This window comes from Piliocolobus tephrosceles, chromosome 1, assembly GCF_002776525.5.
Source record: "Piliocolobus tephrosceles isolate RC106 chromosome 1, ASM277652v3, whole genome shotgun sequence".
NCBI lineage: Eukaryota > Metazoa > Chordata > Mammalia > Primates > Cercopithecidae > Piliocolobus > Piliocolobus tephrosceles.
This window is the reverse complement of record NC_045434.1, coordinates 83,699,706-83,718,570: the sequence shown is the minus strand read 5'-3', so window position 1 is coordinate 83,718,570 and position 18,865 is coordinate 83,699,706. Positions and strand designations below refer to the sequence as shown.

The 18,865-nt window shown below is 46.4% G+C and overlaps 1 protein-coding gene across 1 annotated transcript in view; it reads left to right on the top strand.

Annotated features, from left to right (window-relative positions):
* The first annotated feature begins 8,424 nt into the window (after positions 1-8,424).
* Positions 8,425-18,865, top strand: part of ITPKB (inositol-trisphosphate 3-kinase B) — a 108,557-nt gene continuing 98,116 nt past the window's right edge. The window contains exons 1-2 of the mRNA XM_023203625.2: positions 8,425-8,564; positions 9,966-12,108. Coding sequence (XP_023059393.1) covers positions 10,171-12,108 — 1,938 coding nt within the window. The 5' untranslated portion in view covers positions 8,425-8,564; positions 9,966-10,170. The remainder of the gene's footprint in view (positions 8,565-9,965; positions 12,109-18,865) is intronic.

The window sequence follows — 18,865 nt, the reverse complement described above, 5'->3', positions numbered from 1 at the left end:
CCTGCCTCAGCCTCCGGAGTAGCTGGGATTACAGGCACCCGCCACTATACCCGGCTAATTTTTGTATTGTTAGTAGAGATGGGGTTTCACCATGTTAGTCAGGCTGGTCTCGAACTCATGACCTCAGGTGATCCGCCCGCCTCGGCCTCCCAAAGTGCTGAGATTACAGGTGCAAGCCACCGTACCCAGCCCACCTTTCACTTTTTAGGATTTAAAGCAAAGGCAGCCTTTTCAGTGTATAGGAAGGGATCCCTGGAGAAGAGGTTTAGTGCAAAGCCATAGAGAGTCAGCAACTTAAACTGACAACAAATTACTTGGTTTCAATTAAAACAAAGTCTTGACACCACATGTTTTTTATTTTATTTTATTTTATTTTATTTTATTTTGAGATAGGGTCTCACTCTATCACCCAGGCTGGAGTGCAGTGGCACAATCATGGCTTTTTGCATCCTCAACACCTGGGCTCAAGCGATCCTCCTGCCTCAGCCTCCCAAGTAGCTGGGACTACACGTGCATTGCATCATGCCTGGCTAATTTTTAAATTTTTGTAGGGACAGGGTCTCGCTATGTTGCCTAGGCTGGTCTGGAACTCCTGGCCTCAAGCAAACCTCCTACCTTGGCCTCCCAAAGTGCTAATCCACTGCACCTGGGCTTGACACCACATTTCAACATGAGTGTTTAAGTTAGCTAAGTCACATTTAGGAACGAAAAGCAGGATCATATTTTTTCAGTCCATCTCTTATCAGTTCACGGTTGTCATTACAGACAATGAAAAAATGTATATATACATTTTTGATGCTGAGTGAATACATGTATTTATACCACTGGCTCAGATCATGGCTATTCTATGGATTTTGAGTCTCTGTGCATAATTTCTTAATAGATTTACAACAGAGCCAACCCAATCTGTTGTTTAGATGGCTGGAAAAGTCAGTTTGAAACTAGATAATTGTTTCAGTGTCCACATGTAAATGGAATATACCTATAAGTATCTTACACTTTGCTGCAGAAATCATCCTAATCAGCTTGGTATTCTCTTTCTAGTACCACCACAAAGCAGCCTCTGGATTTAGGAGAGGCAGAAAATACTTCTGTTGCTCTTGCCTGAGTTGGGGACAATGACCATTCAATAAATATGATCAAATACCTTTGCTACACCAGACATAGCAGATGCAAATGGGAATAAGTCCTCAAAGAGGAGGAGACAAAAGGTAGCACATTATAACAAAGACTGGAGGGAGGGAAGGGTTTAGTAAGCATTTGATGAATGAATGAAGACATGAAGAATAAGCTGTTATAATAGTGAAGTATACCCAGGAAGCCATGAAACTAGGGCTAAAGCTCGGATGTATAGGGAAAATGTAAAAATGGACTTTCTCTTTTCCATATCAACCTAGAATCATAACATTTGCTGTTTTCATTTTGCTCTTCCAGACCATGTGCCTCATGACTAGTGGCAGAGGGTAGCAAGACTGTGTTTGTGTATGTATATGTTTAAATAAATAAGCCTGTCTTTTAAAAAATAGTATTTTTAATGACTAAGGAATTAATCATGAATAAATATATGTAAGACAAGGTATTAAGTGGCTAGGGGAGGCGGGGGTTGTTCATAGAAAAGCCATAGCTGCTCTCTGCCTTCAAGGACCTTATGAGAGACAGCATGAAAACCTTACTAATGGTGCGAGGCAGAAGGAGGGATGCTGAGTGAAGGGTGCTGATGCAGAGTCTCCACGTGCGAGGAAGGGGAGGTCACTGCGGGCTGGGCCATCAGAGGAGGATTCCTAAGAGGATGACACTGCAGGACAGATGGGACAGCTGGAACAATTTTGATAATTTAACAAAGTTATATTTGAAAAAAGGGAACACAGAGTTATTCCATGAAACATGTGAATGAACAAATGAACAATTTACCCAGAACATTTCACCCAGAAGAGATATTATATGTCAAGCACTGTGCTTGACACTAGGAATGGGGCCCATAATATCCTCATCAAAGGCTATATCCATCCATAGCTATGTTTTAAAAAATATCTTTATTGGCTGAGCACAGTGGCTCATATCTGTAATCCCAGCACTTTGGGAGGCTGAGGCGGGTGGATCACCTGAGGTCAGGAGTTCAAGACCAGCCTGGCCAACATGGTGAAACCCCGTCTCTACTAAAAATACCAAACTTAGCCAGGCATGATGACGGCTGTCTGTAATCCCAGCTACTTGGGAAGCTGAGGCAGGAGAATCACTTGAACCCAGGAGGGGGTGGCTGCAGTGAGCTGAGATCGCACCATTGCACTCTAGCCTGGGCGATAAGAGCAAGACTCCGTCTCAAAAAAAAAAAAAAAAAAAAAAAAAATCTTTATTACGTTATAAGTGATATACAACAAACTGCACATATTTAATGTTTTACGGTGTTATATGTTTTCTTTTATGTATACACTCATAAAATCATACTACAGTTAAGACAGTGAAAGTACCCATTACTTTCACAATGTCCCACATGTCCCTTCATCTTTCCTACTTCCTGCCCCTTTGCACAGCCTCCATGCTCAGGCAGCCACCCAGTCTACTTTCTGTTACTATAGATGAGTTTGTGTTTTCTAGAATTTTCCATATTTAGAATCATACAGTAGATACTCTCTCGTTTGATTTTTCTCATGCAACATAATTCTTTTGAGATTCATCCATGTTGTATGTACATCAATGTCCATTTCTTCTTTATTAATGAATATTCCATTGGATACCCCAATTTGTTTATCCATTTACCTCTTGATGGACTTCCGAATTTTTTTACAATTTTTGGCTAATTCTAATAAAGCTGCTATGAACAGTATGCTTTGCATATATTTTCTCCCAGTCTATGCATTGTCTTTTCAGTATCTTTTGAAGAAAAGTGGGGTGTTTTGTTTTTGTTTTTTTGTGGACACAAGGTCTCACTCTGTCACCTAGACTGGAGTGCAGTGGCATGATCATGGTTCACTGCAGCCTTGGCCTCCCAGGCTCAATTGATCCTCCCACCTCACCCTCCTGAGTAGCTGGGAATACAGGCACGTGCCACCATGCCAGCTAATTTTTGTATTTTTTTTTGAGACAGAGTCTTGCTCTGTCACCCAGGCTGGAGTGCAGTGGTGTGATCTCGGCTCACTGCAATCTCTGCCTCCCAGGTTCAAATGATTCTCCTGCCTCAGCCTCCTGAGTAGCTGGGACTACAGGCATGCACCACCACGCCTGGCTAAGTTTTGTATTTTTAGTAGAGACGGAGTTTCACCATGTTGGCCAGGCTGGTCTCAAACTCCTGACCTCCAGTGATCTGCCTGCCTTGGCCTCCCAAAGTACTGGGATTATAGTTATGAGCCACATTGCCTCCTAAAGTGCTGGGATTACTGGCATCAGCCACCATGCCTGGTCTAATTTTTGTTTTTATTTTGTTGTAGAGATGGGGTTTTACCATGTTGCCTAGGCTGGTCTCAAACTCCTGAGCTCAAGTGATCTGCCCACCTCAGCCTCCCAAAAATGCTGGGATTACAGGTGTGCACCACTGTGCCTGGCCTTGAAGAGAAGTTTTAAATTTTGATGTAGCCCAAATGATTTTGGTATCACATCTAAGAAACGGGAAGCCAAGTTCCCAGATATTTTCTCTTATGTTTCTTATGAAAGTTTTTTGGTTTTAGGCTTTATAATTAGGATCTGTGAGCCATTTTGAGTAATTTTTGTACAATATTATATAAGATATTCATTGAATTTCTTCTTTTCAGATATGGATGCTGAATTGTTATGGCACTGTTTGTTAAAAGACTTCTCTACTTTTTCTGCACTTGTGTCAAAAATCAATTTTCCATATATATGTGGGTCTATTTCTGGACTATTTTGTCTTATTGATCTATTTTTTGAACTTTATGCTAATGCCACACTATCTTGATCACTGTAACTTGATAATAAGTCTTGACATGAGCTAGTGTTAGTCCTTCCACTACGTTCTTTTTCAAAGTTGTTTTGGTCGTTCTAGATCTTTTGCATTTCCCTATGAAGTTTAGAAAATAAAAACAAAATAAAATAAACAAAAATTTGCTGAAATACTGATTGTGATTGCATTGAATCTACAGATAAATTTGAGGAAGAACTGACATCATAACAATATTGAGTCCTCCAATTCATGAACATGGTATATCTCTTCATTTACTTAGGGCTTTTTTCCAGTAGTGATTTATAATTTTCTCACTATGGATCTTCAAACGTTTTGTCATGTTTATCTCTAAGTGTTTCATAGTTTTTGATGTTATTGTAAAGGTATTATTATTATTTAATTTTTTTAAATTTCCGATTATTTCTTGGTAGTATGTAGAAATACAACTGATTTTGGTATATTAATCTTGTATTCTGCAACTTTGCTATTATGGGCTGAATTGTGTTTCCCTCCATATTTATATATTGAAGTCCTAATCCACGATGCCTCAGAATATGACTATTTGGAGGTAGGGTCTTTAAAAAGGTAATTAAGGTTAAATGAGGTCATTAGGATGGGCCATAATCCAATATGACTGGTGTACTTACAGGAAGAGGAGATTAGGACAAAAAACTATACAGAGAGAAGACCATATAAACATATATAGAGAAGATTTATCGGCCAGGTGTGGTGGCTCACACCTGTAATCCCAGCACTTTGGGAGGGCCAGGCAGGCGGATCACAAGGTCAGGAGTTTGAAACCAGCCTGGCCAATACAGTGAAACCCCATCTCTACTAAAAATACAAAAATTAGCCGGGCGTGGTGGCGGGTGCCTGCAGTCCCAGCTATTTGGGAGGCTGAGGCAGGAGAATTGCTTGACCCTGGGAGGCAGAGGTTGCAGTGAACTGAGATTGCACCACTGTACTCCAGCCTGGGTGACAGAGTGAGACTCTGTCTCAAAAAAAAAAAAAAAAAAAAAAGACAACTTATCTACAAGTCAAGGAGAGAGGCCTCAGAAGAAACTGGCCCTGCAACACCTTGATCTACAGACTACTACTATTCTTAGTCACCAGAAGTGTGAGAAGATAAATTTCTATCGTAAACAGAATTTCTGTTGTAAGCCAACCAGTGTGGGGTACTTTATTATGGTAGCCTGGCAAACTAATACATTTACTAAACTTACATATTAGTTCTAATAGCTTTTTTATAGACCCAGGATTTTCCACATAGACAATTACATAATATAAATAAATAGTTTTACTTCTTCCTTTCCAATTTGATGCCTTTTTATTCCTTTTCCTTGTCTGATTGCATATCTGGGACTTCAAGTACAATGGTGAGAGCAGACAAGCTAACCTTATTCCTAATTTTGTTTTATTTTATTATTATTTTTTAGATGAAGTCTCACTCTGTTGCCTAGGTTGGAGTGCAGTGGTGCTATCTTGGCTCACTGAAACCTCTGCCACCCGGGTTCAAGTGATTCTCTTGCCTCAGCCTCCTGAGTAGCTGGGACTACAGGTGCGTGCCACCACGCCTGGCTAATTGTTGTATTTTCAGTAGAGACAGGATTTCACCATGTTGGCCAGGCTGGTCCTGAACTCCTGATCTCAAGTGATCCACCCACCTCAGTCTCCCAAAGTGCTGGAATTACAAGCATGAGCCACCTTGCCTGGCCATTGTTCCTCATTTTAGTGGTAAGTGTTTAGTACTTCATCATTAAGTATGATATTAACTTTAGGTTTTTCGTAGATGCTGTTTATCAAGTTGAGGAAGTTTCCTTGTATTCCTAGTTTCATGGCCTTGATTTTTTTAACTTCAATTTCAAAAGCAGGCAAACGGGTACTCTGAATAGTTAGGCAAACCTTCCCTACACCTATAGAGAACAACTGAAAAGTTAGGCACACCTTCCCTATGGTTATAGACAATAACTATACAATGTGGAGAATTAGTGACAAGCATGGATTCTAGACCCAGATTACACAGGTTCAAATCCTGGTTTTGCCACTTACCAGCAATGGGATTTGGGGACAAATGACTCACTTATTTGCGCTTTCATTTTTTCATCTGTTGAATAAGGATAATAATGATGCCTGCCTCATAGGGTTTTTATCAGGATAAAAATTTATAAATATTTATAATGTGTCTAGAACAGTGTCTCTCAAGTAAGTGCTACGTAAAATATTCTTCTCATGTTCATTCACAATCATAGAAGGCAACTGGATTCTGTCTCAGGATGCAAGCCCACTATGCTAGCATCCAGACATGCATTTTATTCTGTCTTTTCCCCAACCCCTGCTGCTCTTGGTGACACAGCTAGAATTTTAGACTGGTAAAATCATCAGCTAGCCCCACCTCAAGCCCAAGGCAGAAATTCCTTCTGCATGTCACACCTGACAGCTGCTGACTGCCTTCTGACCAATAATTCTTTAGGTTGACTGCACATTCAAGAAGTCTGAGTTTCTCAGCTACGGAAGCCTGATGATATCAGGCTGTGAGGTGACAGTGAGGTTTCCCAGGGATTGGGAAGCTAAGTGTCTGTGCTTAATGTGTGCATTGCTAGGTCCCTCAGTTGCTTCCACCATGATACCTGACATAGGTATTGGCCTCTACTAGAACAAAGGCCCCTCAGACATAAACTCCAATGATTGGGTCTCCTGAAAACTGGCAACTCGTTTCTTTTGCCCCTAGGGAACCAAATTAGGGTCAAGGAGAGGGCTGGCTTCTCTTTCTTAGGAACTGCTTAGATCCTGAATAACTGCTCAGAGCCCTGAATAACTCTGGGCTTTTTTTTTTTTTTTTTTTTTTTTTGAGATGGAGTTTTGCTCTGTCGCTTAGGCTGGAGTGCAGTGGTACGATCTTGGCTCACTGCAACGTCTGCCTCCCAGGTTCAAGTGATTCTCCTGCCTCAGTCGCCCAAGTAGCTGGGATTACAGGAGTGCACCACCATGCCCGACTAATTTTTGTATTTTTAGTGAAGACGGGGTTTCACCATGTTAGTTAGGCTGGTCTCGAACTCCTGACCTTGTGATCCGCCTGCCTCAGCCTCCCAAAGTGCTGGGATTGGGTTTTTTAAAAAAAGTCCCATTGAAGGTAGGAGAGGAATTAGGTTCAATTCTTCCATTTCTAATTTTTAAAAATTAGAAAGTTTTCAACAGTGCATGATTCTCAGGAATTCTTGGCTAGAAGATCTCTTGGTTTCAGATTTAGCATGAGCCTTTTCCTGATTGAGCAGCAGGTTGCTTTGCTCACTTAACAGTATTGTTACATAAACAAGCAAGAGATCTGTGTGCTACAAGCAAAGTCAAAATTTCCATCTGAATTTCAGCTAATCATGATATAAAGACCAATTCAGGCTTTGGATGTTTCAGTGTCCTGAGCTGTGCAGCTGTGTTTTCCCTCTTTTCACTAAATGCTGTCGTTCAAGATTTAGAGAATTATGTAAAACACACTGGCAGTGCCAGGGCTTAAAAGGGGTAGGATCCCCTGCCCAGTAATCTTTGCTCATGTTGTTTCTCCCTTTTTTGCTGATAGTAAAAAGGTTCTTGAAAATGATCCAGTCTTCAGGAGACAGTCTACAAGGGTCTACAGGAGCAAGACGGGTTTCAGACATTAGCCAAGGCTTCTTAGTTCCAGGACTATGCTTTTTCTTAAAATAATTCTGAGAATTAAGTGCAAAAATATGTGAATGTCACATGTGCTGTGTGCATTTATAAATAAATGTGATATGTAAAAGTGTATTTAGACATCTACCAATTGCACTGCAAAACCATCCCCAGCTCATAGGCCAACCAGTCTTCCAAAATACTACTGTGATGCACTTAAAATCTGCAACTCTGCAGGAAGGTGACCTCAATGTACCTTCTTTGAATTTGCAGAATTGTGTACAAGAACACAAACCGTTTATATAGGATTGTAGCCTTTTTTAAATGCTAAAAAGGTCCCCATGATTTGCTTTGTTTAAGACATACACTCAAAACTTTATTAAAAACATTTTTCAGAACTAGTTTCATAAAGCTAGACACATCAGCAAGCCTCGATTGGGGGGTGGAAAATGAATTGTATATCTTTAAACCGCAGAAGTTAAAAGGCTTTTTTTTTTTTTTTTTTTAGCTAAAAATGGAAACTTTTTTTTTTTAAGTGTTTCCCCCCCCCGTTTTCCCAACAATAGTAAAAAAAAAAAAAAAAAAAAAAAAAGAAGAAAAGAAAAACTTGTTCCGCTGAGTTCAACCCCAGACAGGCTCACAACTTCCTTCCTGCTTTCCTCCCCCAAGCCTCCGCCTTTCTCCCTCCTCCCTCCTCCACCCCCCCCAACTTTTCTTTCTTTCTTTTTTTTTTTTTTCAATCGTACATTGAACAAACACTGAAGTAGCCCGGAGCAGACACTGACAGGAGCAGTATCTCCACGGCCGAAAAGGGCGTGCAGAGCCGGCTTGGCGTCGCAACTGCCGGGATCGCCGGGCCCCTGAACCGAAGAGCTTCCCCCTGTTTCGCACTCCTCTTTTTTGTCTTCCATAGCTTGTGAGAAAACAATTTCTGAACATTTTTACTTTTAAAGCCATCTCGTCCCTAAGAGGTCTGCGCCTCTGGGCATGTAGTCTACACAGGACCCGAGAATCTGAGAAATTGCAGGTAAGTTTGGCGGCCTTTTAATGGCTCTCGCCTCTGAACAACCCTCTTTCCCCTCACTTTCTGCTCCGGAGCCAATCTTGGCCTTCCTGGTTCCGAAGCAGGGCAAAGGGGTGGGCTGGGGAGGCAGGGAAGGGGGTTTGATTTTGGAGGGTGACATGGAGTGGTGGTGGGGAGTAAATCGGGAGAGGGGAGGTCCCCGCATTTCTCCTACCCGCCTTCCGGGCCGCTCACTCCGCGCCGCCTCCCCCAGCGCGCTCCAGGAGTCCCCAGGCTGGGGTCTCGGGGCGGCTCTGCTGGCGCCGGACGAGGCTGCCCGGGATGCAGAGAAGCCCTGCGCTCCGCGGCGCTGTCCTGGGGTGTTAGAGCGCCAGCTCCAGGGAGGTTTGCAGAGCCAGAGGCTCTGTGCACCTAGGGCTGATGCCCGGCTGCAGCCACGCACGCCCCTAAGTTCCTCCGAGTGGGCGCGGGTCCGGGAGCCCGCAGGGGCAGTTGTGCCCTCGGCAACAGGGCGCGCTGAGAGCGGACTCGCTCCGCGCGCGCGCACGCGCGTATACACACACGCGTGCACACGCACACACACATACACACACAGTCACACACCCCTCCATAGGGGACGACGGCAGGAGGGCAGCGAGTACTGGTTCCGGTAGAGGGGACGTGTAGAACCTCGGTGCGCCCACACTCACAAAACACTTGTCTAGGGATAGGCGACAAGGCCAGCGCTGAAAAATGCTTCGGCTGCGGCCCCGCCGCGCGCCCAGGCCTTCCTAGGCCGAGAGACACAGCCCCAGGGCCAGGGTCAGGAAGGTAAACGGCGGGCACGCGGGCGCCCTCCCAGATCCGGGCGCTGGCAGCGATTCGGGGAAGGCGGGTTCCGCTCAGGTTCCCTCCAAGCCGGTCGGTCTCTGATGCCCCGAGAGGGTGGAGCAGGGAGACCCTGAAGCCCAGGGCGAGGGCTGCCAGGTTGCCCTCTATAGCCAATGTTTGCTCAGGCTGGGGAGACTCGGAGACGGTGACTGGGATGTCCTCAGCCCGGGAGAGCTGGGAGTCAGCCGCGCCCCGCGCACAGCATACTTAGGAGCCAAGGAGTTGGACCTCGCTTCTCGCCGGTCCGCGTGGCTCCGGAGACGAATGTTAGGACTGGGATTTGAAGGGACCTCATAAAGCGCATCGCAGTCTGGGGCGGGGTGGGGGGCGGGGAAGCACACCGGTAACCGCGCTGGCGACCGAGGCAGCCGGGGCATTCCCTCGCCAAGCCTCGCCGTCCCCCTAGGTGAGATGTCGGGTGGCGCCGGGTCCTGGATAGATTGGGTTCCCGGGGCTCCCTCTGGGTTCTGCAGGCGACCCCCAATCCCCCCCGCGACCTCCAGGGTCCTGACTTTTCTCCTTGTATCTCCACAGCCGCACGGTTGTTTATGGAGCTTTGGGTGGGGGCTGAACCCGCGGTCGTGCCCCCAGCCCGCAGCCCAGGCCATGCCGCCCCATCTGCGCGCAGAGCCACGGCTGCCGGGCCTCCGGGGCTGAGCCGGGAGCGCCGGGAGGAGGAGGCGCCGGCGGCGGAGCAGGAGCCGGAGCCGCGGCGGCGGGCAGCGAGGGACCCAGTACTATGGCTGTGTACTGCTATGCGCTCAATAGCCTGGTGATCATGAATAGCGCCAACGAGATGAAGAGCGGCGGCGGCCCCGGGCCCAGTGGCAGCGAGACGCCCCCGCCCCCTGGGAAAGCCGTGCTGAGCCCCAGCAGCGTTTTCAGCCCCGGGAGAGGCACCTCTTTCCTCTTCCCCCCAGTCGAGTCGCTGTCGCCCGAGGAGCCCCGGAGCCCCGGGGGCTGGCGGAGCGGCCGGCGCAGGCTGAATAGTAGCAGCGGCAGTGGTAGCGGCAGTGGCAGCGGCAGCAGCGGCAGCAGCGTGAGCAGCCCAAGTTGGGCTGGTCGCCTGCGAGGGGAAGGGCAGCAGGTGGCGGCCGCCGGTACCCTCTCCCCGCCGGGACCGGAGGAGGCCAAGAGGAAGCTGCGGATCCTGCAGCGCGAGTTGCAGAACGTGCAGGTGAACCAGAAAGTGGGCATGTTTGAGGCGCACATCCAGGCACAGAGCTCCGCCATTCAAGCGCCCCGCAGCCCGCGTTTGGGCAGAGCTCGCTCGCCCTCCCCGTGCCCTCTCCGCAGCAGCAGCCAGCCCCCTGGAAGGGTCCTGGTTCAGGGCGCCCGGAGCGAGGAACGGAGGACAAAGTCCTGGGGGGAGCAATGTCCAGAGACTTCAGGAGCCGACTCCAGGAGGAAAGGAGGGCCCAGCCTATGCACCTCGCAGGTGAAGGAAGGAATGCCACCTCTTCCTGGCCGGGCTGCCCCTACAGGATCAGAGGCCTGGGGTCCTTTTGTAAGGATGGAGAAGGGTATCTCTGCCAGTCCCGGCTGTGAGTCACCCACAGCTATGGAAATTGACAAAAGGGTCTCTCCTCCCCCGGGAACCCGCAGCTGCCTAGCTCCCTCATTGGGGCTGGTGGGAGCTAGCTTAACGATAGCCACAGAAGTGGCAGCGAGAGCTACATCTACTGGGCCACACCGTCCACAGGATCTTGCCCTCACTGAGCCGTCTGGTAGAGCCCGTGAGCTTGAGGACCCGCAGCCCCGAGAGGCCCTGGTGGAGAGGCAGGGGCAGTTTCTGGGCAGTGAGACAAGCCCAGCCCCAGAAAGGGGCGGGCCCCGCGCTGGAGAACCCCCTGGGAAGATGGGGAAAGGAAATCTGCCCTGTGGCATGCCGGGCTCTGGGGCGCCTGAAGTGGGCGAAAGGCCAGAGGAGACGACTGTGAGCGTGCAAAGCGCAGAGTCCTCTGACGCCCTGAGCTGGTCCAGGCTGCCCAGAGCCCTGGCCTCCGTAGGCCCTGAGGAGGCGCGAAATGGGGGCCCTGTGGGCAGGGGGCGTTGGCAGCTCTCCGACAGAGTGGAGGGAGGGTCCCCAACGCTGGGCTTGCTTGGGGGCAGCCCCTCAGCACAGCCGGGGACCTGGGATGTGGAGGCGGGAATTCCTTCTGGCAGAATGCTGGAGCCTTTGCCCTGTTGGGACACTGCGAAAGATCTGAAAGAACCTCAGTGCCCTCCTGGGGACAGGGTGGGTGTGCAGCCTGGGAGCTCCAGGGTTTGGCAGGGCACCGTGGAGGAAGCCGGTTTGGCATGGACGTGTGGCACAGGGGTGCAGTCAGAGGGGACTTGGGAAAGCCAGCGGCAGGACAGAGATGCCCACCCAAGTCCGGAGCTGCTACCCCAAGATCAGGATAAGCCTTTCCTGAGAGAGGCCTGCAGCCCCAGCAACATACCTGCCGTCATCATTACAGACATGGGCACCCAGGAGGACGGGGCCTTGGAGGAGACGCAGGGAAGCCATCGGGGCAACCTGCCCCTGAGGAAGCTGTCCTCTTCCTCGGCCTCCTCCACGGGCTTCTCCTCATCTTATGAAGACTCAGAGGAGGACATCTCCAGTGACCCTGAGCGCACCCTGGACCCCAACTCAGCCTTCCTGCATACCCTGGACCAACAGAAACCTAGAGTGGTAAGTCTTACTCTGAGATTTGCCCAGAACTCATGCTGATTTCAGCAGACTTTTGATACCCTATGCATCCCTTTTTCTCACTTTCTACAGAGTCATGAAAACTCAAACCAGGGCCCTGGGACAGTCACAGTGAATAATTCTGTCCAGGTGTGTTTGCTGAGGTGGAAGCAGAGGCACTGACCATGCATTTTAGCTTGGACAGTGAATCTGAGTCATTTCTACTATTTCCATGCACATCTTAAATAACAAGTTTTAAAAGTATTTCGTGTAGGTCACCATGTTTCTTGGGAAAATAATATTCATAAGTGTCACCAAAAACTTCTGTACTAATCCCCAAAGATAGAAAACCGAGCTACTGAGTGTAGTTTTTGTCTGATCAGGTGAAACACTTAACTCTGTGTTTCATTCAGGCCAAAGAAAATTGACAAGGATATCATCAAATTAAGTTAGCCTCTACTAATAAGCCAGGAAAATGAGTGATGTGAGTCTATGACAGGACCCTGAAACCTGTAGATGTGGTTGTGGCCAGTCAACTGGGTGAGGAATCACTGAGCCTCAGTAAGTTAAGCCAGGCCATTGCAATATTTGTGTGATCAGCATAACCAAGGTGCAGTTTGATGTATGAATTAAATGAAAACGATACATTGAGCTAAGCAGATGGTTTCTTCAGTATCATAGGCACCTGGGTGGTATCTCCAGAGTAGGTACCTCCTAATGGATGTACATGTCAGTCGGTACAAGTTGACATTTCAGGTATGTTTTCACATGCCTCTGGTTTGGGTCATCACACTGACATCTTGTTCTGGTTATGGCAGTAGACAGGAGTTTATTTCTATTACATGGTTAATCGAACATGTAAGCTGTTTTGACTCTTAGGAGGATCACAGTATCTTACAGAAGACATAGGAGTTGAAGCTAGCACTTCTGAAAAGATCTGGACTTTCTATTAGCTTTTCCAGAGAGCATGGGGAATTTCCTAGTTCAGCGTGCCAGGGATGGTTGTGCTACATTGGGGGAAAGTCTGCATTTTATTATAGTAGGTAGCCTTCTGATTTCATCTTGAATATCAAATACTCTTCACTGTACCTCAATAACTTTCTCCACCATGACTGGGAGCTTTATGTTTCTACTCTGCATTCTTCACTGAGGTATTTTGGACCACAAAACGTACTCCTCTCTGATTCCGTATTCACAAATCATAGTCTGGATTTTTGAAGACCAGGCATTCCTTTTCATGAAACTCTGCTTTCTGCTGATGATCTGGAGGCAAATGTGTATGCAAAATCGCCCCAACCAGCCTGGCATTTTGTGGCTAGGACAGGGCCCCTGGGCATTATGCACCTGCTGTCAGGCATAGGCACACCACCTTTAGAAGGGGAAACGGTCCACCTGGAACAGGATGGTGGTCAAGGGCAGGTGGGAATTACTTCTTTCTGAAGTCATGGCCCAGATTTATCTGTCTTTCTGCCCAGCAGTTAGAGGCCTACTGAATAAGAGATGGTCCCCCGTCCCACCCCTCCCAGTTGCTTTTGAACTCCTGAAACATAGCTAGAACAGCCAAAGTCACTTTAACTTGTTCCCTGACTGTCCACTCACCCTTTCTAGTGGTATATTAGCAACTTCTATTGGTTGGTTGTCAAAACAGTTTGTGTCCTGATGTTTGAAAAGGGCTCTTGTCTAGAAGAGAATTAACTGGGAGATCAATAATGACAGGTGACTTTTTTTTTTCATTTGCTACAAGGATGCCATTTGAGAAACCAGAGGGTTAAGTGGTATTTTTAAGTTACTGAACATATCCAGAGGTAGAAATGAGGCCAGCTTGTTGTCCAGTCTACCTCCCACCTTTAAACAGGTTTTCATATACCTGCAGAGCAGAGCCAGGGAAAAATCCCCTGCTGGCTTTGCTCTCTGAATCACATGAGACTGGTGGGAAGTGGGGTGTGTGTGTGTGTGTGTGTGTGTAGGGGAGTAAGGGTGGGTAACCAACTGGAAATTATGGGATCCTAGGGACTTTTGAGCTTTGGTTGAGTGCTTGCATGATAAGCAAAGTTTTCTTCTTGTACAGATTGTTACGCTGGAGCCTTATCTGTGACACCCGAACATCAGCTTGTAGGGTCAAAAATCACTTGATTACCTGCGATTGATATTTTGTCTACATAAGCCCAGACATCTTGATGCAGTGAGCCTTTTGGCTGGGTCTTTCTGTTTGATAGATAAAAGCCCCACCAGCTCTGTCTGAGGTTCTACCAAACTGATGCAGCATTCTCTTTTCTGGACTTTGCTGTGTCTGTACAGCTACTGCACTACGCTACAGCTGCACACTCTCATGCTTGCTCACACCTGCTTACACTCACCCTCACACATGCTCACCCTCACCCTCCTATGCTCACACAGGCTCCCACTTGCTCACCCCACTCACACACAGGTCTGAAATGGCATGTTCAGCATTCCAGCCACATAACCAACCCCTGGCCCTCAGACCCACACTAGTCACAGATCTTTTTCTATGCTGCAGAGTTAAACCTCTTAGGCCTCCTGTGGCGCTTTCTTCATCCTTGCTGAGGAATACGAGTGTGTATGATTTGGTGTGCAGGCAGGGGGTGACAGTATATCTGCTTAGTAGGGATCAGACACTTGAAATTTGCTCAGAAGTAGTTGCATTACACACCCAGTGGGCAATGCCTGAAATTCAGGCACATTCATGCTTACTGTTCTCTGAGATCTGAACTAAATCAAATTGCACTGAGCAAGGATAGTGCTCTCTCTTTTGTTCTTTCTGACAGCTAAAAATTAACCAGCCGTTGTCTACTTCCTTATGTAATTCCGTTTAAGAGAATCTGGACCATTGAGACACCAGGCTTAAAATGTTGTATGAAGATATAAAAGTACTTTACTTTAAAAATAGATTTTTATTGATTTATTTCAAAATTGTTCTATCAATTATATGTACAAAAACCAAAAGAAGGCAGGGCACGGTGGCTCATGCCTTTAATCCCACCACTTTGGGAGGCCAAGGTGGGTGGATCACTTGAGGTCAGGAGTTCGAGACCAGCCTGGCCAACATGGTGAAACCCCGTCTCTACTAAAAATACAAAAATTAGCTGGCGTGGTGGTGGGTGCCTGGAATCCCAGCTACTTAGGAGTGGGAGGCAGGAGAATCGCTTGAACCCTGGAGGTGGAGGCTGCAGTGAGCCAAGACTGCACCACTGCACTGTAGCCTGGGCGACAGAGTGAGACTCCGTTTCAAAAGAAAACAAAAACCAAAAACCAAAAACAAAAAACACTGGCCTAGTTACTTGGGGGATGTATAAAGAAGTGTAGTACAAAACCCTTGGCTTCATGGTGCTTACTGTTTTTTAAGGGCCATTGGAATTTTGTTTCCTTAGCCTTTTTTTTTTGGTGTTGACTAGTTTTGTTGTCTTTTTTTTCCTGAGTGAAAAACTAACTCATACGCAGAGTAAAAAATCCAAACAGTTTAACATGGTTTTATGTGGTTTTGAAAAGTGTGTAAAAATTTTAGTTCGGGGTAAACCAAACTAAAAATGTAAAAGCTTTAGAGGGGCACTTTAAAAACTGCATCTGTTGGTGACTACTTTTAAGTGGAAAATTATTTTCTAGATGAGAATGTTGAAAGCTCAGATTCGTGGGGTTATGAGCTCAAGTTGCACATGCTGTTTGCTGAAGATGGGGTACCCTTCTTCTCTCTCAGGTACATGGAGAGGATCTTTCTGGCAAGGCCTCAGCAGCTTTGACATCTGGGAGGACCCCGAGTCATTTATGTTGGGTTTGGGGTATGACTCTGATCTGTTTGGGGATGAAGAAACAAAACACTCAGAAAGTCAAAGGGAACCAAGGACACACTCATAGGCTCTGCTTCTCTAGCTTAGTTTTCTCCTCTGAAAATGTGGGTATTGCATGGGATCGATCCCGTGGGGTCATCCAGTTCTGTCTGTGACTATGTATTTGAAGACATCTGATTTACAACCTAGTGTTTGTATTAGGGTGTCGGGAAATGTGACAAGACTTGTTAGGTGTGGATTTCCGGCACTGAGGCCAAAACTGAGCACCTTCACTTTTGTGCTTTTGCTTGAGACCAATTGATTGATCTGTCTATCTTCTGTCTTTTTGCCGTAAGAATGGCTCTTTGTAATTTCACATTGAAAAAGTATCATCAAAATAAATCATCAGTACAATACCTAAGATTATCATTAATAATTAGACTGGTGGTAGAGACTGCTGGTAGGATGCCAGAACATTAACCTGAACAGTAAAAGATTCATTCTGTTGGTGGGGCACGGTGTCTCAGGCCTGTAATCCCAGCACTTTGGGAGGCCGAGGCGGTCAGATCACGAGGTCAGGAGATCGAGACCATCCTGGCCAACATAGTGAAACCCCGTCTCTACTAAAAATACAAAAAAAAAAAGAAAAGAAAAATTAGCCGGGCGTGGTGGCGGGCGCCTGTAGTCCCAGCTACTCGGGAGGCTGAGGCAGGAGAATGGCATGAACCCGGGAGGCAGAGCTTGCAGTGAGCCAAGATCACGCCCCTGCACTCCAGCCTGGGAGACTGAGCGAGACTCCGTCTAAAAAAAAAAAAAAAAAGATTCATTCTGTTTAAAAACAAAAAGCAAGGCTTTGTCCCCCCTCAGATACTGAAGTCTAGAAACTGAGGCCTTGCCCACACAGAGCCAAAACATCACTTCAAAGACCTTGTCTTATCAAAGATAAAAGTATTCAGCCAGCTTAAAACCTTTTCAAGTAAAGGTGAGGTATACAGAAAAAGAAAGATGGATTCTAAGCATTGCAATTTATCATGCAAATGCTTAGACTTTGCAAAACATACAGCTCAAGACTTACCCGCTTTTAAGTACTGCAAGAAAACATTAAAGCTGTCAGTTGGTGTTTTTAGAGAAATATATTTCAGGTGTTACATAAGTCATTTTCAGAATTTTTGTTTTTAAGTGCTGAATTGCTGCGGAGTCACTTTTCTGATTTTGTTGGCACATACCTGTTAAATGCAGTTCCAGATTAGATTAGTACTGGCTAGTTTATTTATATTCCTAGGAGTATTGATAACATTGTTTAGGCTTATTTTATTTTGTCAGGTTTCAATTTAGTTATCTAAAGGTAGAATTTTAAGGTATTTAATGGAAAGAATTTTGTATCTTGGTGGAAAAAAACTACAGACTTTGGATAATCAGGAGGTGATTCAGAATTAACTGGAACTCTTTTAAGCATGTTGTGATCACAGCATCAGTGTAGAGGGTTCTGCGGATTTTGGTGGGAGAGGAGACCTTGGGATCATAGGTTTATGCACATGGTATTCAACTCCATGACAAGAAGGCCTTGATGTGATTTTTCTTTTCCTCATTGGGTAGAATTGGCATTGTGAAAGACGTATTTTTCAGCCATCAGGGGAGCTCATTGTTAACAAAAATCACACCAAACCCAACTATGAACTCTTTGGTAATTTGAAAAGTGGAGTGGCAGCTGCCTGTTTGGGATTTTGTATGACCAGTTCTAAGATGGTTGCCCTTCCTGAGTTAACTTACTAAACCAAGTGACGATGGTGCTACAGGCAATCCCAAACAACATGGAGCAGAAACAATCAGCATCTCCTTCAGACCCATGGGTCTGATCCATCTGACTGTGGAGGGCCACCTTGGTGATCTGGAAGAATCTGCTGACCTGGTCCCTTGACCTTCTAGTCAAATTTGACTTGCTGAAGTTCTGCCAGACAGCTCTTCATTTTCTCACTGGGCCCCCTTCATTCACCCTAACTTTCTAGTGAAGACAGTAGCCCCGATCCATTTTTCCAGGAGTAAACTATTATCTTAAATACAGTTCGGGTCTCCTTGATTGAAAGACACCATAAATATATACGATCTCATTAGGAAGTTAGGCCTCTGTGCTTGCTATTGAAAAATAACAAAAGCTGGGCAGGGTGTGGTGGCTCACGCCTGTGATCCCAGCACTTTGGGAGGCTGAGGTGGATGGATCACCTGAGGTCAGGAGTTCAAAATCAGCCTGGCCAACATGGTGAAACCCCATCTACTAAAAATACTAAATCTATTAAAATACAAAAATTAGCCAGGTGTGGTGGCACACACCTGTAATCCCAGCTACTCAGGAGGCTGAGACAGGAGAAACACTTAAAAGCGAGGAGGTGGAGGTTGCAGTGAGCCGAGATTGCACCACTGCACTCCAGCCTGGGTGACAGAGCAAGATTCTGTCTCAAAAAGAAAAACCAAAAACAAAACAAAAACTTTTTGATAGCTTCCATAATTAACAGTATCGAAATCTGGGTCTGGGACAGGCTTTAGAGCTCATTTCCTTTTTTTTTTTGAGATGGAGTCTCGCTCTGTCACCAGGCTGGAGTGCAGTGGCATGATCTCGGCTCACTGCAACCTCTGCCTCCTGGATTCATGCAATTCTCCTGCCTCAGCCTCCCGAGTAGCGGGGACAACAGGCGCACGCCACCACGCCCTGCTAATTTTTGTATTTTTACTAGAGATGGGTTTTCACCATGTTGGTCAGGATGGTCTCAATCTCTTGACCTTGTGATACTCCCACCTCGGCCTCCCAAAGTGCTGGGATTACAGGCGTGAGCCACTGCGCCTAGCCTCATTTCCTTTAATATCCACATTTTACAGAGGGGGAAAGCAAGGGTAGAAAATAGTCAATACCATTACAGGACCCATGGTTACAGCCTTCTTTTCAACTAACAAACTTCCTTAGTGGGTAAGCCCCTTACTCGCCT